This window comes from Rhipicephalus microplus, chromosome 3, assembly GCF_043290135.1.
Source record: "Rhipicephalus microplus isolate Deutch F79 chromosome 3, USDA_Rmic, whole genome shotgun sequence".
Classification (NCBI taxonomy): Eukaryota; Metazoa; Arthropoda; class Arachnida; order Ixodida; family Ixodidae; genus Rhipicephalus; species Rhipicephalus microplus.
In genome coordinates, this window is record NC_134702.1 from 5,470,161 (window position 1) to 5,492,949 (window position 22,789).

A 22,789-nucleotide genomic window follows, 5' to 3' on the forward strand; every position below is an offset into this window, starting at 1 on the left:
TGAGTTCAACGTTGCAATGGGAGAAAAAACTGTGTGCATGAAGCTTGAAAGGATATTTTCAATTTTTTCACATAAACATTGATATTTGAAATTACGCCTAAACGGCGATTTCGTTCCCGACACCGTTCACCCTAATCCGAAAAGATAGTTCCATAGAGTCACTCTCGGAATGCTTTTCTCACACGACAGCCTTCGGATTCAGCCGTCTGTCTGCCCTCTTGATCTTACTTTTTCATTCAGGAAACCGCGCTAGATCCGTTAGTGCGGGGAACACGACACCTTTTCCTTGTTCGACCGATAACTTGCTTGACACAGCGGCACAATACACGTCCTTTCTTTGCATTGCCGCTTAGCTTTTAACATCTCAGGGTGTTGCAGTGTACATATGACGCCATCAAACTTCACAGTAAATAAGATGGTAGCTGTAACACACTGATTTTAAACGCGGCGAGGTGACGAGATGAATTTCGCGCGTTCGTGCACCCTCTCGACACGCAGCGCCGCGTGTGGCAACTGAGTGCACTCATCACATGCAGCGCCACCCTCTGTCGTACGGAATGCGCGCGCTCAGCACACTAGGCAGTATATTTCTAGACACTAGAAGGAGAGCTGTCAGAATCGGCGCACCGAAGCGCGCGCGGGAATTCATCCGGATGCGGCGGCGCGGCGGTTGTTTTCGAGATGCCCCTCCTCGCACGATCAGTCGTTTTTCGTAGCAAATATTTCACGCTACCCTGCGCATTGTAACAAAGTCTACTTGTCACAATTCTGGCGGCGCGCTGCAAAGCATGTATTGGCACTGAAAACTAGTGTTTTCAATTCACTTCGTAGTACGTATATCAGCTACGAAGCTTAGAATATAGAGAATCAAGTGACTTGCCGTGAGCTTGACACTAAAACAAAGTCGGTGCAGTTTTCAAATTTGATGCCACAGTGTTCTCCGTGAAGTCTTAATGCACGTAAATGTATCGGCAACCATTATTTTTATGACTCGCGCATTCAAGGTCTAATTTTACCAGCAAGACATTTATGTTCTCGAAAGCGAAAAACAACATGAAAATAAACGCAGCATATGCATCAGGGTGAAGAAAACTGCAAGTTATATGAAACTCAGCTAAGGCAAGTGAATAAGGCTACTAAAGAGAACAGTAAATATACGGTGATACAATGGGAATACATACACACATGACATTGAGATTTCATTGGCAAACATAGATACAGTCACAAACCAGTTCACACAAAAAAAAATATTGATTTCTCCATATGTGAACACAGCCAGACAGTGACATCACAGTTGTTAATGGGGGAGTCGCAAAATCGAGTCACACAATCTTTGCAGACATGTTGATGTACTCCCTCGCTGTGCCAAGAAGAATGCTTCCATACAGAACTCGTATGAATGCAGAAATGTTTCAAAAGCCGGGTGAGTTCATGATTAAAAATATACGCCGACTTCACCCTTTCAGACTCCACCTATGAACAACTCTCTGTAAATGTTTCAAATCACTACAGCGCTACTTCAAGGCACTCAATATTCTATTGTAACAAGAATACTGAGATGATTGTTAAATATCTGTGTGTTATAGTGACTTGTTCTTATTAAGCTGTAATTAAATATCTCTATCGTGAAGTCATTGATGCTTACTTTTGACATAAACAGAATCAAATATGAAGATGATGCCAAGTTATTTTTGGTTATGTCAATCTTGAGCAAAAAAAAATTCTGCTTTTCACACTGCTTGCAGGATCGGCACGTCGCACAAGCTTCAGAAAAGTGATCACATGTATGCAGTGCGCTGTAAAATGAAGGTAGTTGAAGACAGGCTTATTATGCAGGAGGTTATCCAACGTACGGCATATTTCGCTCTTTTTTAGCCTCTACTCGATGCAAATGGCAAAAACGAGTGGTGCACACAATTGTGTGCACAGCGTCTTAAAGGGTTAACACAACAAAATATAACAAAAGCTACACAGACGTAAATACCAATGCTACAGTTGCCTATGTAACAGTCGTTTCAAGATGCAAGGAATACCGGGCATTGATATATATATATATATTAAATAGATGTTCAGTGATAAGGAACAGGTGCCTATGTGAGCAAAATGTGAACCGCTTAAAAAGTCGTCTACAACAGTGCATTCTCGTGGAGAGCCGGGCATAGGTTAGCGTCGTTCATGTCGGATCCACCAGGCGGACGGGCTTTGGCAAGCAACATGTAGCTGTACTGTCCCTCCATGGAAAAGCGCCCTTCGGGTCCCCGCAGGGCGTGCTCCTGCAGCGGGTTATATCATCCGTTCTTAAATTTATGAGAGAATTTGTCTCGCTGTGCAGCAGTCGCACGAAAGAGGCACAGATGCTAGACTCGCCTTGATGAATTTGATGACCTCTCTCGCGTTGACATGACTCATCTGCAGCTTGCAGCCCCATGCAACCAAGGCCAATGGCTGTGGAAAGAGTAGCGTCACTCGATTAGGTGTGCTGGGATCTGCGCACAGTATAGTCACCATGACTGCATGATGAAGGCAATATGTAATTAATATTTGCTCTGTATTAATCTCCACCATCCTGAGTAGCATTATATAGCCCCCACTCCCTTCCCCGTTAGTCGTGTACAACGTACAACAAGGTTCACAACAGACGAAAAAATGAAAATAAATTGATGAAAGGGCTTCTCACTGTGGCCTACTTTTGGTGCGTGTCTTTTCGGGAGAGAAGATATGGGTGCTCTTGGTCTGTCCAATTTCCTGTTTAATGTCCTTGTCTAAGTGCGCGCCTTTATTCAGTTGAAAGATGAACCAATACAAACTAGCCCAATCATCCGTGTTACTGCAAAAGATTGGTCGTAAACAGTTTTTGGATTTCAATAAGCGAAGCCTTTGGCCGCAATTACTTTGAAAAGCTGTGGAGACAGGTTTGCTAAAGAAGCTACGAAGCGATCGGGAATAGACGCGACGTTCTCCACTGCCGTCGCGTCCGAAGACGCTACAGCCGGGTTCGTCGACTATCCGACACGCCAGAAAGATGGCACATGCGGCAGTCGTCAACAAACACGGACTTGTTAACCCCAAGAGCGACAATCGCGGGCTTGCGGGCCAGCAGCGAAACTCCGCAAGATCGACCGAGTGAACGCTTGCCGGCAAGCGCTGCGTTCGTCTAACACACAAAGGGCAGCATCTGAGCGCACGGACGAGAAGCCGCCTGCTAGAGCAGCGCGTCTACCTTTCGTGCAGGCCTGTTAGCATCTAACCACAGCGAGAAAGTGCCGGGTGGAAGTTGTTGTTGTTGACACGTCTTCATTCATATTTTATGCCCCTTGAGGGCTACGGTGAATGTAGGGGGAGAGATTAAGACTGCATCTTTGTGTCCCCCCCCCCTTTTTATTTTATTTAATCCCGGGTGAAAGCAAGCTATTATTGGAAGAGGCGCTGTCATGGGTGGCCAACGAGGATCGGTGAAGTACCGTGACGTGCGCTACCGTGACGGGAGGGCACGGTGCAACAGCGCCATGCGTGAGGGGAGGGCCTTCTCCGGGCATGTTCAGACACGTGTCTCAGGGTAGGGTAAAGCGACGCATGGCTTGCTCTAGACAAAAAAACCACCGCCCAAGCACTCCGAACAAATTGTTAACCATGCAGTGAAAGCCGAAACGTGTGTGGCCCCGGTGTTTAGCAGTGGATTCAACTCGACGCGGAACTGAAGCCATTCACAATTATTGGCTACATGTTGTTACAGTGAACTAGAAGGTTTGTAGTGGCAAAAGCGCCCCCCTGCTCGTGAGTCTCAGGAAGCTGCCGGCCGCGGGCGGCGCTGGCGTAGTAATCGCGAGGTGCTGCTGCGGGGATTTGGGCATCTTTCGAACAGCTGCGCAAGCTTCTTCCCTTTCTTTCTCCGTTGCATCGCACTTTAAAAAAATGGGCAGCTACAATCGACTAACCTGGCGAACGGTTTTGCGTGCTGAGATTATGTACTGAACGCTTTGCGAGCCTGTGCTTCACTGTGAAGAGCAGCATCATGTGCAGCTCCCGTCGACTTCGCAGCGTAGCGTCGGACGGGCTTTTTTTTTTTTTTTGTAATAAGCCTCGTGTTTTTTCAGAGCACCTCAGCTTCAAATCACGGATATCTGATATGAATTCTTTGTCATTAACGTGCCACGAGCCACGACTGGTGACGCCCTTGACCAGAGTAGCAATTTAGCGGCTCGAACCGCAATGTTTGTCTCGATTATCGGCCTTCTGGTGTATTATGGACTGCATTCCATTTCGAATGTGTGCCGTAAGCGGTACTCGTTTTTCAGTAGAGCAGGACTTCTTGCTGTTGGTTCACATGCGGACAACTTTTGCACGACTACACTAGTTTGTAGACCAAACAGATAGCCCTGTCAGCACCGCTTTCAGCACTTGGAGTCCCACAGTATTTTAGCCAGCTTTAGATACAAAGGATATGCTTAGGTTACGAAAAAAAAGTAGCAGGCTATGTTAACTAGAACAGAAAGTACATTGTTTCTTATTAAAAATATTAACACACACCTTTGACTGTCACCATTCCAAGACAGTTCTTGCTGAACACGCCGTCACTCGCGGGGGTGAGGGTGCGCTTCATCTTCTCGGTCAGGTTCTGAGCAAGGCCGTCATAAGCGTCTTTGCTCATAGCGCTTGAACAAAGCAATGCAGTGTCAACTTCTTGAAATATGTTCGTTGCTTCAAGAAGGGAGGTGATTTTGCCGTACTTCTTTTCTCTCGCACCGAGATAACAGCTTGCCACAACATCACTGTTGCTATCTAAGCTGAAACAGATCACTTTCTCGTGGGAGACACTGAAAGGCTGTTTTGTTGTGCGTGTAGTGGCATACACAAGGAGATCAAGGTCTGGAGTGGTCAGTTTCGTCCACAGCCTTGGAACACTTAAGCAGGTGGCAAGGTCCCTTAAGTCACCTGATTTGAGCGGGTTCGCTTGCATGTTTTCGGCAGGGCTCGTGTTCGGGTCGGAATTCTCTTCGCCGAGTAAGCTCGCTTCGTGCTCATCGCGACGAGAGAGACGAACTTTCTTCGCCGATCCAGACGTAGAAACTAAGCAGCGCTTTCGCTCGGGCCTTGGTTTTTTCACAGATGTGGAAAGGTATGCGGGCAGGTCAGGTAAAAACGTTGGCACTGCATTTGCAGTAAGACCAGGCTTTCCTCGAGCGATTCGTACCTCCTTGCCACCGATGATGTGGACATAATCACGAACGACAAAATGGTCTGCAAAGTGTTTTTCACAAACCGCGGATGTGTCCGTTAGAGGTCTTTCCTCTTGAGGTTCCGCTCCCAAACCTTTCGTCGGTCTTCGTCCTTTGGTGCCGAAAAGAGCGAAATCTTCCGCCCGTTTTCAACGCGATGGCCGGGGTAGCCTGACCGGCAACCCGGGGCGAAACAGTGCGTATCCGTCTTCTTTTTCTTGTTCATGGTGGTACCGAGAACGTTTTCTTCCAGCACAGAAAAAAGATACAAGAAGAATCGAAAGCCACAGCAGCAAAGCGCCCTGACAGCAGTCAACTCGCCGGTCGAGCCTGCCTGGCTGGCCTCGCGAATCTGACTGCAGCGCTACGCGCGGCGGACAGCTTTTTTCGTCACAGCGCCTCCTATAGACGCCCGCTTCGCTCTTGCCACTACAAAACCTTCTAGTTCACTGTAATGTTGTTATGCCACAGATAGGGTGGCTAGATTGGGGAGGTGTAATGAGCGCGGCGCTTTTTGCTTGCCGGAGAAGGCCCTTCGGCGCGCCGATGCCGCTAGGGGCGCTGAAGGCAGCGGTGTGGGAAGGCAGCGGTGTGGGCGCTGAAGGGGCGCTGAAGGCAGCGGATTGGGAGGCGCCTTCGCCGAGGTCGGACGTGTTTTTGGAGAGCTCCGGAATGACAGCTACAGATAAGTGTTTTTGCATGTTTCTAGCTTGCCTCTGTATGTAGCGTTATGAGAACGTAAGGCGCTAGCGTAAAGCTTGATTAGGTCTAGTACGGTGTACGGTTTTTTTTTTTTTCGTATTCTGTACTGTGTCTTTTTTTTCTCCAGCCACCACGTGGCTGAGGCCTGCGCGTAGACCGACCACGTGCATGCGCAGGTGCTGTGAAGTGTAGCGTATTTATTTATTATTGTGGTTCTTTTTGGCTTAGACCAGTGTATTTTAGTACAGTTTTCTAACACGTGGGCATCGGTAAACTGAGCTAGCCATGGTCAAAAAGACCGTAAAGTGTTCAGAGTGCGGGATAGGGTTGAAGGTGGAAATTAGTGCGGAAGAGAAAGCAGAAGATGACGCCAAGTGTAGACAGTGCGAGATCGAGGAGAAAATGAAAAATATGATGGCGGTCCAGAGTGGGCTCATGGAGAAAATCGCAGAGCTGGAGAATGCATTGGCGAAGGAGCGAGAGAAAACGTCAGCCATGGAGGAAAGGCTCCGGGCAGCCGAGAAGGGCCTATCGAAGGTCGTGAAGGGGAACGAAGACGCAGGTGACGGCGGAAGCATTATGGCGACGACCCACCGTGCGGGAGAGATGAGGGAAACAGGCATGACAAAGGCAGATACATTGGCCACAGGGCCCAGCTACCGGGAAGTAGTTTTGAGGGAGGGAGGGAGCAAACCAGCAGCCGTGACTCACGCTAGTCACCTAGTCAGCAGCCAGGTGCAGGTTTCAGAAGGAATGTCTGAACAGGTCATCATCGCCGGTGACTCAAATTTAGTCCGATGCGCAGCGGCAATCAAAGAAAGGGTGAAAGGCGACAAGAGAGTTGCGATAGGGACGTTCCCAGGACAAACGCTGGGGACAGTAATGAGTCAAGCGGGTGAACAACTCGCAGCTAAAGCTAACAATCGCAACCTCGTTGTAATTGCGGGAGGGTTAAATGACGTCCTAAAAAAAGAATCGTCAGGACTAGCGACGACCTTGGCGAAAGGGGTGGATGACATGCGCACCGTGTCCCCCCAGGTGCAAATTGTAGTATGCACAGTACCGGAAGTACCAGTACGCAACATCAACCTGCAAAGAGCGGTAGTCGACGCAAACAAAGAGATATGGCGAATTAGTCGAGAGAAGGGTTTCGAGGTAGTGGATTTAAACAGGGAAGTGCACAGGTGGGGTGGATTCCAAAGAGACAAGATTCATTTCGATAAGAGGCTTGGACACGAGGTGGGCTGGCGACTGGCAGGACGCGCAGTAGCTTTTTTGGGGGGCTCACGGGCCCTTCGGAGTCCGGGGTAGCTCGTAACAGGGAAAACAAACAGGAGGACGCTTTGACAGGTAGAATTGCGAAAAACCAGAAAAAAGGTAAAAGAAAAAGGAAAAAGGCGCGTGTTGCAATTAGTTACATAAACATGCAGGGTGGCAGAAAGAAGGCAAAATGGTTAGAGATTGAGGAGCAGTTAAACAAAGAACAGATAGGCGTGTATGCGGTTACAGAAACACACCTTAGAGACTTGGAAGAGCCACCACATATTAAAAATTATGTTTGGGAAGGGTGTAACAGGACCATATCGGAAAGGAAAGGTGGGGGTGTAGGAATGCTAATTCACCGCGGAGCCAAATGGGTTAGAGTGAAACAGACGTGTTCAGAGCACCTCTGGGTTCTGGGCACAGTAGGTGGAAAGGAAACGTGGCTAGGGGTAGCCTACTTGTGGACGGGGAATAACTGCAGAGAAAAGAATCAGGAGATAGTGGATTGCATGAGTGCGGATATTAAGGAATTTGGTAATGGGGCCGAAATCATCCTTCTAGGGGACATGAATGCCCACATACATGACCTTGACGGATATTCAGACACCAATGGGAAGTTATTACTAGATCTTTGCGAGCAACATAGTCTGGAGATAGTTAACACAGGGCCTAAATGTGACGGCCAGATCACATGGGAAGTCGGAAACAAGCAATCAAGTATTGATTATTGTCTCATGACTGAAGGAATTTACCACAAACTGACAGAAATGAGGATAGACGAGGAAGGCATTAACAGCTTGGGTAGTGATCATAAACGAATAACATTACAAATGGGATACGAAACTAAAAATACGAGCATGGAATCAAAGTCTGGCAGCTCGTATTTAAATGACAAACAAATAATAAATATAGCCGCAAGAGTCGAGAAAGAAGTAGGCGAAATACCAGGCAAGGACTGGGAGTATAGGGAGCTGTTACATCTAATGACGAAGGAGATAGGGAAAGAGAAGAAAACCGTTTGCTGGAAAGGAAAAAGGAAGCCAAAAAGTTGGTGGAACAAGGAAATCCGGGAGGCGATCGAGAAGCGACGCGAAGCATCACGGGAGCATAGAAAGGCAAAAAGGAGAAGCGGCCGCAGGACGAAGTCAAAAAAATATGGGAAATATATTTGGAGAAAAAATCCCTTGTACAGAAATTGGTAGAGGCAAAAATTAAAGGTGAAAGTGAACGCTGGATGACAGAGATACACGAAAAAAAGGAGGCCGCGCCTAGGATTTTTTGGAGCCACATAAAGGCGCTAGGTAGGAAGTCTGTCACAACGCAACAACATATTCTAGATGAAGGAGGAAATCAATTGGAAGGGTACGAAGCGCTAGGTTACATCCAAAAGGTAACAGCCGATTCGTTTCAAAAGAGCGTCCAGGGGATCTCCCCAGTGAGTAAAAGTGTGGCGGAGAAAGCAACAGAGGAAGAGCTAGTACTAGATAATTTCAACTGGAAAAAGGCCGAAGGAAAAATTCCAAAGCGCACTGCCGCGGGTTTAGATGGGATTCCCGTTAGCCTCATTAACGAACTAGGACATAACACTAAAGAAGCATTGTTAAAAGCAGTAGAAAAAAGCTTAAAGGACGGACAAATACCGGACAGTTGGCGACAAAGTAGAATGAACTTAATCTATAAAGGCAAGGGAGAAAAGGACAAGATTCGCTCGTATAGACCACTAACCATTACATCGGTACTATACAGGTTGGCGATGCAAGCAGTAAAAATGAAAATAGAAACATGGGCCGAACATAACGATATTTTGGGAGAACTTCAGAACGGATTTCGAGTCGACAGGCGGTTAGACGATAACCTGTTTGTTCTCACTCAGTGTATAGAAATATCTAAAATAGAGAATAGGCCCTTGTACGTGGCTTTTCTAGACATCACTGGGGCATACGACAACGTTAATCAGGAAATTTTGTGGGATATATTGAAAGGAATGGGCATGGGCGACGACTGTATACAGCTTTTGAGGGAGATATACCGAGAAAATACAGTTTGCATAGAGTGGGAAGGAATGCGTAGCAAAGAGAACGTTGAGGTTAGCAGGGGTCTGAGACAGGGATGTCCTTTGTCCCCACTGTTATTCATGCTGTACATGGTGAGTATGGAAAAAGCGCTAGAAGGTAGCAACATTGGTTTTAATCTGTCACACAAACAGGGCGGCATGATGATTGAGCAGAAGCTTCCAGGTTTATTTTATGCGGACGATATCGTCTTATTTGCGGACAGTCGAGATGATATACAGCAGCTGGCGAATATATGCGGAAGGGAAGGTGAAGCTCTTGGACTAGGATTCAGTGTAACGAAGTGTGGTTTGATGGTATTCAATGATCCCTGTGATCAGACGGTGTCCATACAAGGCCAAGAAATACCGAGGGTAAGTGAATACAAGTACCTTGGAGTATGGGTAAATGAGAGTGATAGATACATGGAGGTACAGGAAAAAGCCTCGGCAGCAAAAGGAAAGAGGAATGCGGCAATAATGAAGCACAGAGCGTTGTGGGGTTACAATAGGTATGAGGTGCTTCGAGGTCTGTGGAAGGGTGTAATGGTTCCAGGGCTTACTTTTGGGAACTCAGTGGTGTGCATGAGGGCAGAGGTGCAATCGGGAATGGATGTAAATCAAAGGACTGTGGGACGCCTCGCGTTGGGTGCTCACGGGAAGACGACAAACGAGGCTGTAAAGGGCGATATGGGGTGGGCAGGTTTTGAGGCGAGGGAAGCGCAGAGCAAAATAAGGTTCGAAGAAAGGCTAAGAAATATGAAGGAGTGTAGATGGGCAGAGAAGGTGTTCCGTTATTTGTATAGGAAGAGCGTGGACACACAGTGGAGAAAAAGAACTAGAAGACTCACTAGTAAATATACGGCTGGTATTGTGAGCCATATGTCAACAAAGAGCGTTAAGGGAAAAGTCAGGGAGGCGGAGAGGATTTACTGGATGGCAGCTATGGAGAAAAAACCGGCTTTGAGTAACTACCGAAAAGGCAAAAATGAAATAAGGAGGGAGGCATTTTACGATAATTCAAGGGGAAGCGCTTTACTGTTTGAAGCGAGATCGGGTTGCCTTAGAACGCGTAGTTATAAAGCAAGATTCAGTAAAGAAGAAGAACAATGCACATGCTGCGGGAAAGATAAGGAAACGGCGGAACATGTTCTGATTGAATGTGGAGATATCCACCCAGGTGTACGTTTGGGCACGAACCTACAGGAAGCCTTGGGTTTTAGGGACAACAATGGAAAGCTGAACACACCCGCGATTGAAATAAGTAAGAGACGGTTAGAGTATTGGTGGCAGAAAATTAGAGAGAAAGGACAAAAATAAATATTGGAAAAATAAAATATGGACAGTGTGCCGTAAATGGCAGAGAACTTAAGCTGAAAATTTACCTTTTTTCCATTAAGATAGAATTTATCGAAGTAGAGGCATTAGGCCAACATAAAAAAAAAGGAAAAAATATTTTTTTTTTTTGTCGAGCCTGGTGGCATACTTGTCACCACCCCGTTATAAAGGGGACGCTCATAGCATCCATCCATCCATGGGTGTGAGCGGCGCACTTCGCAGAGTTTTCCTCGGGTGCGCTGCTTTTTTTTTTTCTTCAGAGGCAGTAGCTGCTTTACAAGTACTTCGTCAATCGGTGATTGCGCTGGGTTACCCTGAAATGCCTGAAGGTGTCAACGACAAAAAAAAAAAGTAGATCCAGTGTTGCTGCATTATGCTTGTCCGCAAAACTTAATGCTTCAGTTCAGCCTCTTGAAGAGTCCCAAGGGTGGCAACGTGGATCACTTAGTGGAGGAGTCGCTCTTTCTGTAGAAAATAATGCTGCATGAGATGGAATAAAATGTGAAAGACTACGGAAGACTTCATCTGATTCACTAGCAGTGTCTGTCGCCCATGAGTCGTACACCGCTGAGCGGCGGATGGTCGCCCTGTATATTATGTGGCAAGCTACGCTGTGACAAATTTGGTACTTCGTAATAATCGTGATGAGTGCAACAACACCTTGTTTCGCAGTGTTGGTGGTTACGCGTTATAAGTAACACCGTTGCTGATATAGCACATTACTTCGGCAATAAGTATTTGACGTACTCGCTATACATGTAGAAATGGAGCTGCTGCTTAAATTGTGCGAGTTGTAGTTGTCAGCAAGTCGTTCCTGCAACACGGTAGGGCTATTTATCAGGTATGTTTTCAAAATAAAATTTGCTTCTGCTGATAGAACAGGTCGCGGAGCATTAAGCTTGCAGTACCTGGAAAAGCAAGGCTCACGTTTCCATGAACAGTTGCAATTCTAGCGGGCCCTGTGTAGGTTGAAAGGGCAAAAATTATTTACACTGCAAATACCTGCGATTATGGTCCGCTAGCAGATACAAGCTGTCAGAATTACTGTAATTATTTTTAGGTCCGTGATCATATCTTTGCGGAGAGGGTTGACGGTGAAATAATATTTCGGCTTTCTGTGACAATGAGAAATGGGTTTAACATGCGCCACGTTGTTATAAGCCATCACATGCAACTCTCCGGTGCACATTAGGCCACTGTGCTCTACGTCCGGCATCTTGTGCTAAGTTGGCTAGTTTAATTCACATAAATTAGCTATGGTTGTTTTGGTCAGAGACTTCATTTCTTTTCTTTGAATAGGTCGAGGAGCACGGGACTAAAAGCTCGAGGGATTGACAAAGTACCGACCCAGTCACAAGTTGGCAAAGCAGCAATACACGACAGACATTCATACATGTAGAATAAAAAAATAGACTTTACAAGTATAAAATGACACCAAGTATGAATACAAAAGTTATGAAACAAAGCTCCAGAAATAGAGAGCGAGGGAATACATATTGCCGCGCGTATGTGCCAGTGGTGAGGACAACGAAGCAGCGCGAGTGTCCTTGGTTAAGGGAAAAAGACGAAGAAGTCGTTGCAGTCTGTTTCCTGTGATCGATAAATCGTATTTGTTTGAGGCGCTTTGTGTGCTCGTCAATCTCGCGTCGTTACAATATGTATCATGACTTGGCATGAACATGAAAAGCAAAAGTCAATAAGTAGAGTGACGGAAGATCGAGGAGATCTACTATTCGGGAAAGTGAATTAGCTGGGCGAAGCATCTAATGTGGTGATTTTCATTATTTAAAATTACATATATCCACTGCGCTATAGTTGAGAATGAATCGTAAGAAATTAATTACACATATAATTATATAGAAGGGTCAGAAATCATCAGGATCAAAACTATACACTGATACCTGGGGACATCACAGTAAAAGATACGTGGATCAGAAGTAATAAGAATTATTTAAAAAATGCGCAAGACAGCCAACTGTAGCGACTTTTCTTGCAATATTTAAATATATTCATAGGAAGTTCTCAATGGCAGAAGTAAGGACAAAGGGTCAATGTCTTCGTGGTTTAAGGTGGTTAATAGGTAATCTAGACTGTAGGGCAATGTTCATCCTGAACGCTTCTAGGAACAGGTAAAATCCACATTTAATTCATCATACCTAGTCAGACAAACACTTAGGTTTACGTTTATCAAGATAAATTATGGTACTACAACCATGTTTAACGAATGCTTTATGACATGTCAAATATAAATACGAGGTTTGTTAAAATGATATTCTTGCTCCCACAGCGTGGGCGCATTGATTCAAACTTCTGGTCTTGGAGTATAATCGTTAAAGAACCCCAGGTGGTGGAAATTTCCGGAGCCCTCCACTACGGCATCTCTCATAATCGTATGGTGGTTTTGGGACAAACTAATTATATCAAGGCCTTTTCAAGAATGGTTTTCAGAGATTAGACTTCAAAGAGCTTAGGTGCCACGTACTGCTCTACACTTGCTCGATTAAAATGATTTTACAGAAAACGGGTCACCACCACACAGCGTGGGAGCAATTTTTGTGGAGAGTGGCGCGTGCTGTCTCGTTTGTCTCCTCCGCAATGTTACCCGCGCCGGTGCATGCAGTGCCCCAAGCGGCATCGGCGCGCTTGGGGGACCGGTTTCGGCGGCCGCTTATTACACCTCCCCATTCTAGCCACCCTACCACAGACATGGTCCTCGTTCGGGAGTGCTTCTTCTCACGAGATCCAGCGCTGTTCCGGCGAACTATCTCCCCCTCCCAGCGCCACCTTCCACGCAGGAGGCAGCACCGTGCAGTTCCGGTTGAAACGTCGCCTCCTCCGCCGAGCCACCTTGCAGTTCCGGGTATGGCTGCGTCTCCTCCGCCGAGCCCCCGGAACTGGTCTCAGAGAAGGGACCAAATACGTTATTTAAGGCCGTGCCGACCCCATGTTTAGGGGATTTCGCCCCAGCTGATGTTGCCGTGCTGGCCGGCTCTGTACGAACTATGCCCTGTTATAGTAAACGTTCCTACCTGTTGCTGTTTTTCACAACGATTGCCTCCCTATTCCACCTCTGGGCGAAGGCTTCAGCGAAATTCGTTCGACTGTTCGCCGCTCTCGGCTACCGCTACCATCGCGCCACAGCGAATTCGTGACAGTGGTGGCAGCGGTGGGATGCCAACAAACCGGCTTTTATAACATTGTCCGTGCTCCTTAATGAGCTTCAGGGGAGCGAACTCCGGGACTGTCCGCTCCCCGATAATGTTCTGCTTCGCAAGGACCCGAGAGATGGCGCTACGAACTTTGTCCGACATCCCACCCTCTTTCGGTGTAGGAAAGCCCCGGGACGTAGCAAAGTAGCGGCGCCCATTTATCGTCGCCCCAACACCCTCGCCGCGCAGTCAACGTCCTCCCTTATTCTCTCTTTCGCGACGCCTCTCTATGCGTGTCACGTGGTTGATATCGCGCGATAACCCATTTTATCACATTTGGAAACCGTCCCCCACGTGCCGAACGTGCTTTGCGGAATTCACCAGCAGCCCGCCTTGGCCCTCAGTCCGGCGAGCCATCTATCGGCATGCCGCAAACGAGAACCCTCGCCGCCAAGCGCTCGCTCGCCTAAAGTATTCCGCACCGTGGCTTACCCCCGTATTCACAAACGCTCCTTGACTCGACTTTCACCCTTCTCTTGACAGAGTTTAGCACTGCGCCACTGCTCGGCTGCAAATGGCGCTGCGTTGCTCAAGAATCGCACCACATTATCGCTGATATGCAGTGACTTGCTGTGCCTAGGAAGGGCGCTTCCATTGGCTTTCTCAAGTGAAGGTGAAACGTTGAGTGAAGGAACATTCTGGAATACTGGGGCTAGACACCCGTCTAGCTTGGATTTATCACAGGTTGTGATAAACTTCCGCCGAAAGCAGACGCTGGCCCCAGCGAAGGCGCTACCAAATTCCCGTTGGCGCTGTTGTGCCCGCAACGCCGCTTGTTAGACGCGTTGTTGTTGCAAAAGCTTCACATCGCGAGATAACTAGGCGGCGTGGTTCGCAGAATCAGTCCGTCACCGGTTCTTGCAGTCCCGTTTGTGATTTAGCGTGGCTTGGAAGGCGGCCGGATCATCGGTACGCAAATGATGCAGGCACTCGGCCTACCTGGCCTGTTTTTGTGCCCGGACTGCAGCATCGGCCCGGCGAATGCGAGCTCTCTCACGTTTCCACTGTCGGCGCTCATCTAAAGCTGTCCGTTGTTCGGGAGGTCGTAGGATCCGTGGCTTTACGCATGTGGAAGCTCTCAGTGGAAACTCATGCGCACTTGCCTGGCGCCGCGGCTGCAAGCAACGGAATGGACGACGTCACTCACAGAGCAGCCAATGACGCGCGTGCTTGGATAGGACGCTGAGAATGACGTGACTCATGTCACAGCCAATAAAGCCTTGTTGACACCGGGACTCGCTCGCTTGATTCCGTGCTGACCGGTTGTGCGCTCGCGATCTCCGACGTCAGCGTAGCTCTGGCCGACTGGGCTCGCCCTACGTCATCTCCTGACGCCGATCTCCGACGACAGCGTAGCTCTGACCTACTGGACTTGCTCTACGCCATCTCCTGACGCCGACAAGAGCTCTCGCGAGTGGTGCCCCGTCCTCGGACTCCTGTGACCGTGTTTACATCTTTCCTATCTCTCCTATCCCCTCGATATGTTCTCGCTCGCTGGCTTAGCGCATCTCTCTTACTCTCTCTCTACACCTTTATTCCTATCCCTTTAATCCCTCCTCACACCCATCCCCAGTGAGCTACTGTTGAGGTGTCGCTCGCTGATGCAGACAGTTACGGGGCTCACTTTTCTTTTCCTTTCCCTTTTTTAAACATAACCCCCCCCCCCCACACACACACACACACACACACACCTTGTTGACACCGATGCCGAATGGCTTTTTCGTTTCTCCTAGCAATCTACAGCTTTCGCTCTAACACGGCCGCCGGACTAAAGGAGCGGCACGCGTCCTCCAGTCCGGCGTGGAGGGGAGAATATGGGAATCGAGCGCGCCCTTTCGTTTGACGCCTCGTTCCTTCGTGCTCCTCACTTCCTCCATGGTGCTCCTCGAGCGCTGGGAACTACCATTAAACATGGCCAGCATGGCTTCACCGCCGGGCCTTTTACAGCGACGGCCGGACTGGAGTAGCGGCACGCAAGCATTCTCTACGGCCTGCACTTCGTTTCCACCTTTGACCGCCGCTAGTTCATGGCAATGCGGCCCAACTCTCGCCCCTCCTCAATTTAAATCAAAACACGTCTGGTAAGCGTGTTCGGCTCACTTGGTCAGAAGCGAGGCATGGTCAAATTATATGGGTGGCGAAATTTGGAACGAAAAGTGTCGAAAACCAAAGGCATCAACGCCCGCGGACGATTGCAGCGCGACTAGGTGAAGAGGGGACAAATAATCAAAAACTCAACACACACACACGCACACACACACACACACACACACACACACACACACACACACACACACATATATATATATATATATATATATATATATATATATATATATATATATATATATATATATCAATACGGTTTATTTAGCACTTGGTATCCAGGCAATCTGCTGTCAGGGTTTGTGTGGGATTTGGCGCATTACCTGATCAATCAGGTAATAGAAAAATGCTCAGAATATAACCAACCACTATACATAGCCTTCATAGATTACGGGAAAGCGTTTGATTCAGTAGAAATATCAGCCGTCATGCATACACTGTGGAATCAGGGCGTAGATAAAGTATATATAAACATTCTGGAAGAAATCTACAGGGGTTCAACTGCTACCATAGTGCTTCATAAAGAAAGCAACAGAATACCAATCAAGAAAGGTGTAAGGCAGGGGGACACAATCTCCCCAATGCTATTTACCGCGTGCTTACAGGAGGTTTTCAGAAGCCTAGAATGGGAACAGTTAGGGATGAGAGTTAATGGAGAGTACCTTAGTAACCTGCGCTTTGCCGATGACATTGCATTGCTGAGTAACTCAGGGGACGAATTGCAACTCATTATTACGGCGTTAGACAAAGGGAGCAGAAAGGTGGGTCTTAAAATTAATCTGCAGAAAACGAAAGTAACGTACAACAACCTCGGAAAAGAGCAGCGCTTCGAGGTAGGTAATAGTGCACTTCAAGTTGTAAAAGACTATGTCTACTTAGGGCAGGTAATAACCGCAGAGCCGAACCACGAGATTGAAGTAACTAGAAGAATATGAATGGGGTGGAGCACATTCGGCAAGCACTCTCAAATTATGACAGGTAGATTGCCACTACCCCTCAAAAGGAAGGTATATAACAGCTGTATCTTGCCGGTACTTAGCTACGGAGCAGAAACCTGGAGACTTACAATGAGGGTTCAGCTTAAATTGAGGACGACACAGCGAGCAACGGAAAGAAAAATGGTAGGCGTAACCCTAAGAGACAAGAAGAGAGCAGAGTGGATTAGGGGACAAAGGGGGGTTAAGGATATCATAGCTGAAATCAAGAAGAATAACTGGACATGGACCGGGCATGTAGCACGTAGACAGGATAACCGCTGGTCATTAAGGGTAACTAACTGGATTCCCAGAGAAGGTAAGCGGGTTAGGGGGAGACAGAAAGTTAGGTGGGCAGATGAGAATAAGAAGTTTGCGGATATAAATTGGCAGCAGCAAGCACAGAACCGGGTTAACTGGCGGAACATAGGAGAGGCCTTTGTCCTGCAGTGGACGTAGTCAGGCTGATGATGATGATGATGATGATGATGATGATGATGATGATGAAATGTTCAGTTGTGGGTCAGCTAGTACTGCGGTTTGTTCCTTCTCTTGTGTCCGTGCAGTCGTGCCCTGTGTTAAAGTACGTTCAAGTACTGTCACCAACTGGCCCAGCTTTCAGTCCTATATAGAAGACCAAACCACGGAAATGATCGGATAAAAAGGTTGTCTTTTCGTCCCACAAGGATAGTCGTCGTCTGTCTTGCATCCCTTTCCTCTCATTACCGCTGCGCGCCAGGCTCTCTGAGGTCACGAACTACATGTGTGCGTTGTCAGCCGGACATAGGAAGTGGCCAGTGCTGGGTTTTTCAAAAAGTGAAACGCAAGAAAGCCGGATGACAATTATTGTTTGACTAGGAGACTCCCTTTTTTGCGATCATTTTTTAGAGTGCAGGGGACAGGAGGCCACACGGTCAGCAACCGGCTAGCGCCATCGAAGAGCCAGGCGCAAGAGGATGACTGGGCGACGGAAGGGTGGAAAGGTGTGCCCCCGGCATATGTATACGGCTTACCAAAAAGGGGGCCTGTCTGACGGTGCTGCCCAAGAAGGAGGGTGCTTGCCAGGTGAAAGCTACGACACATCGGAGGTTGTCCTCGGCCAAGTGATGCTTCTGTCATTTCCAGACGTCCGTCCACGCACCGTAGCGGTTATTCTACTTTTACTGACGTGGAATGGAATATAGTCCAGCTACCTGCTCTAGTGGTAGAAAGGTTGCTTAAGTGCGTTGCCGCAGATTGTGCCGGTGACTAGGCTTGGGGCCATCTTTCTCACGTTTTGCGCGTGCCGTTAACTCAACCCACTTTGTAAAATGATCTGTGACAGGTGGGGGGGGGCGGGAATGGCATCTTCGGCTTCTTGGGAGAGGTCCCACGACTCGCCAAGGTTGGCTGTCGATCGGCTGCATGAGCCCAGGAGGTTTGGCCTACGATGCTTCACGTATTGAAACACATGGCATGAAAGAAGCGCATCGTGCTTCATGCCAGGCCAGGTAGCAGGGTGAACCCCAGGTGGTCAAAATTTCCGGAGTCCTCCACTACGGCGTCTCTCATAATCAAATGGTGGTTTTGGGACGTTAAACCCCACAAATCAATCAATCAGGTAGCAGGGTGACACAACTTTTGAAAAGCCTCAATGTCACTCGCAAGTCCAGCCGACCACGAGGCGTGGAAGTATACCTGGGGGTGGCTTTCTTTTGACTGCGTAGTATCACCGCCTTCAAAGTCTTCTGTGGAGAATACCAGCAGCATCAAACATATACGTGTCCAACATCCTTCAGCAATACCAGTCTGCGTCTGGCATTCGGTGCCGACAGCTGTACCAGTCTCCGTTCGCGACCAGGGGGTTCACCACCACACTTCTCTTGGGAACTGAGCTCTTTGAGCCCGTCAATGGTTTGCTGAGAAAACAGATCGTCCTGCTGTGCCGCGTGTAGGTCCTCGCACGGTGACATGCATTACCGTAAAGCGAAGGGAAGGCCTTGTCCGGGCATGTTCGTGTCTCCGTGCAGAGAAGACTGACGCATGGCTTGCACCAGAAAAAAGGACCGGCGGCGAAGCCATGAGGGCCATGTAGTCGATTAACGGTGGCTCCCGGCGCTCGAAAAGCACGGGGACAGCGCTCGCGCTGGCTGGGAAACCAAAGGGGAGGGCGTGCTCGATTCCCACATAGCATGCGTGATAAACTTGAAAGTATACACATATCCGTCTAAGTAAGGGCATGGGGCAGAGCTTGCGCCCCCGTGTGCACGCCACAGCCTTTATGACAGTTTTCGACACACTTACTCGTTCGAGGCTGAGCCGTCTGTACGGAGTTATGATGTGCTTTCGCAGGCACTCCCTCACCAGTTTCCGCAGCTTCTCCACGAACCACGTCGGTGCACACGGGTGGTATAGCATCACCACGGCTCCATGCTGCGCGAAAAGAAAAATAGTGCCATGAAATGTTCGCGCTTTGAGGCCGCTGCTCCGACGTTTGCCGGCAGTGAACGCGAATTGCAGATTCGCTCTAATCAGTTTATTTCCAGCCTTCGCACACATGTTTTTAACAACCGAAAATTGATTTTTTTTTCGGATATGCTGTATTTCTCACAAGACAAAAAAAAAGCTTTCTGTGATTACTGCCCTCTGAGAATTATTTGTGCATTTTAGAAGTCGCTGAAAGTTTTCAATTAAATGAATACGTTCATAATATAATCACTCACACTCGATATTGGCTTCAGAGGCTCGTAGTATGATTCATGGTAATTTTTCCTATTTACATTGCGACTGCATGCGGAAGAATATAACACAACATGAAATTTGAAAACTTTTATCTGTGCAGTAGTAGATAAAACCGTAATATCTGCGTCAAATTAACAGCGGCAAGCTTTCGCGATTGTACAGTGCGCGCCTTCCACTTATGTTCATGGACAGCCACGCATATATGCGCATTGCTGCAGGAAAGGATGCGTGCGGCTACCAATCGTGATAACTGGATGGCTTGATTGATTGATATGTGGGGTTTAACGTCCCAAAACCACCATATGATTATGAGAGACGCCGTAGTGGAGGGCTCCGGAAATTTTGACCACCTGGGGTTCTTTAACGTGCACCCAAATCTGAGCACACGGGCCTACAACATTTCCGCCTCCATCGGAAATGCAGCCGCCGCAGCCGGGATTTGATCCCGCGACCTGCGGGTCAGCAGCCGAGTACCTTAGCCACTAGACCACCGCGGCGGGGCATATATAACTGGATGGCGCGCACTATAAAATCCCGATGGCATGGTACAGGTGGGTCAGTCGTCATAATATGAAGTTGGGGACATCTACGTTTAAAAACGCCCTGCAACACTTATTCAAGTAGCTACGGAAAGGATTCACTTAAGGGGCATATTGCCTCTCAAGTTCATCGCCGAATTTTCAAAGAATCAGTTCAGTACGAGTTTATTTATTTATTTATTTGTGAAACACTCAGGGTACATTATAGAGGGGAGGTGCGGAAACATCGTTGCGCATCAAAATAACTTCAGAAATATGTAAACAAATTTCCGTGAAGATAAATATAATGGTAGATATTACATGCAAGACGTACACTTTAATAAAATACAACTAAACTCAGACCACAAAGAATACCCTTAACAGGCAATAATAGTCACGCCCGTAAGTACAATTCACAATTGCAAGTTTATTAGTGCATTCTTAAAACTAGTGGAGTCGGTGATGGTTACTAATGATGCTGGTAGATTATTCTAATCTGTTGAGGTCATAGGAAGGATTGATTGTGAACATACTAAGGTGTTGTGACGAGGTACGTTGGCCTTATGCCCGTGATCATGGCAAGCTGAATGGTACGGTGCCGGGTGAATCGGAAGTGAGCGAATGAAAGCTTTGTGGTGATAGAATTTATGAAATAATGAAATGCGTGATTCCTTTCTGCGAATAGAGAGTAATGGAATATGCAGCGTACTCTTCATTAATTTAACACTAGCAGTGCGATGATAATTACCCAGGATGAGACGAACAGCGCAAGTTTGTGTCGATTCGATTTCGTTAATAAATTTGACTTGATGAGGATCCGAGATGAATGAGGCGTATTCTAGTTTGTGGCAGACGTAGGTTATATATAGCAGTCGTTTTAATTGGACAGGTCAAGCGAAAAATTTCTTTTAAATGCGAAGCAATTCTTAGCGAACTTCGGCCACTTTGAGCGTATCTATCTATCTATCTATCTATCTATCTATCTATCTATCTATCTATCTATCTATCTATCTATCTATCTATCTATCTATCTATCTATCTATCTATCTATCTATCTATCTATCTATCTATCTATCTATCTATCTATCTATCTATCTATCTATCTATCTATCTGTCTGTCTGTCTGTCTGTCTGTCTGTCTGTCTGTCTGTCTGTCTGTCTGTCTGTCTATCTATCTATCTATCTATCTATCTATCTATCTATCTATCTATCTATCTATCTATCTATCTATCTAGGTTTGGGCGCTCTCGTGGTCACCCCTTTAACTTGGCGTCAACCAAACTTAGCACGGGAGGGTAAGATGGTTTGACGAATATGACGCACTGGTAAATACATGGATGATGTCACAGTCCCGTCGCGTATACGTCGTCAAACACTTCCCGCCAGACAGTGGCACATACCCACGGGCGAGTGTGTGCCGCTGGTATGCGGGTGTGTGCCAGAGGTGATTGACACTTAGGCCCGTATTCACAAACGCTCCTCCACTCGATCCTTCACTCGAAACGCTCCTTAAGTGGCGTTTTCCCATTCACAAACCACCCTTCACTTGAAACGCTTCCTTCACTTGAAAAAACCTTGAGCGTTTCCTCGAGATTGTCAAGGAAGCGATCGAGCTACCTTGAATCGTCCCTCGAGTGAAATATTTGCGCCAGCATCGCGTCCATGGCGGAGCCCGTCTCACTTTGACGGCGTTTCTCGATCAAGTAGGCTGCCACCGCCGCGTTCTTTCGACAATGACGGTGCGCGTTTACTACGGAGCTGTCTTCGAACGGTTCAGCAACGGCTACTGTGGCGCCGGGACAAGCGGGCGTGGTGTCAAAAGGAGCACTCACCAGTGCCGTGATGTGTTGCGTTCCGTGCATGAGCCAGTGGATTATTAGTATCTACCCAGGAAGGACGAGAACACACATGGGCAATTTTAACGCGTGAGTGCTATGATATACCCGACATCAGTAGCGTCTACCCGACGAATGCAAAGAATAAATGACAGGGTGCCAGCTGGAATCGAATCCAAGTATTGTGCATGGCAATGAAGCATTTTACCACAGAGCTACGCCAGGTCTCGGGACTACTTTTCAAATAAGACGCTAATCTTCGTGAAACGTCACTAGTGGTCGTAGGGCTGCCCACCCAATTTTATAAATATTGCATATGTACTTCTTTGATACAGGCATCATGTCGGGTGAACGTTAATTGTGGTTAGTTGCCATGCGCTGAAGTTTATTTGTCTAGCGGTGTCTAGGGTCAGCATCCTCGTGAGCGTCAGCGCTTCATATCGGCCTCTGCCGTCGCTAATACGCATGTTCCAGTTGGCATCGTTGCGCAAGTGCAAACAACTGGTTATGTAAACTTTTGCAACTATTCAACATATGTCTGTGCGTACATCATTTGTAACATATATTTAGCGTCACCTCATGATGTGTCGCTCAATAAAAAAAAACTGCAACACCGTCACCTTCCCTCTGCATGCTTCGCATAGCGTCGATTCCCGGGTAGGTGGGATGTGCCGAATTTTTTTTTAAATATCCTAATGAGCGGTTAGATTTTGATGTATTGTGTGTGCTGTTTCCAAGAGAGGTTGTCGGTAATATGAATGCCTAGATAACGGTAGCTGCTAACAGATTGAATGGGGCAGTTATTTAGTGCATAGGCAGGGCAGGCGAGAAATGCGCATCGATTTACACTTCATAAT

At 47.4% G+C, this 22,789-nt stretch overlaps 2 protein-coding genes across 5 annotated transcripts in view; one reads left to right on the forward strand and one right to left on the reverse strand.

Annotated features, from left to right (window-relative positions):
* The window catches only part of LOC119183645 (LIM domain kinase 1), a 95,534-nt gene that overhangs the window by 69,597 nt on the left and 3,148 nt on the right, over positions 1-22,789 (forward strand). The gene's annotated exons all lie outside the window — the stretch shown is intronic.
* LOC119183629 (uncharacterized) overlaps positions 1-22,789 on the reverse strand; it is a 118,509-nt gene that overhangs the window by 44,061 nt on the left and 51,659 nt on the right. For 2 of the 4 annotated variants that reach the window (XM_075888796.1, XM_037433753.2), the window contains 3 exons: positions 19,142-19,270; positions 2,368-2,445; positions 1,011-2,273 (listed from right to left, as the gene is read on the reverse strand). In XM_075888796.1, the coding sequence (XP_075744911.1) occupies positions 2,127-2,273; positions 2,368-2,445; positions 19,142-19,270 (354 nt within the window). In that variant the 3' untranslated portion in view covers positions 1,011-2,126. Of the gene's footprint in view, positions 1-1,010; positions 2,274-2,367; positions 2,446-19,141; positions 19,271-22,789 lie in introns of those variants that run through there. The other 2 variants (XM_075888797.1, XM_075888798.1) reach the window with 2 other exon arrangements.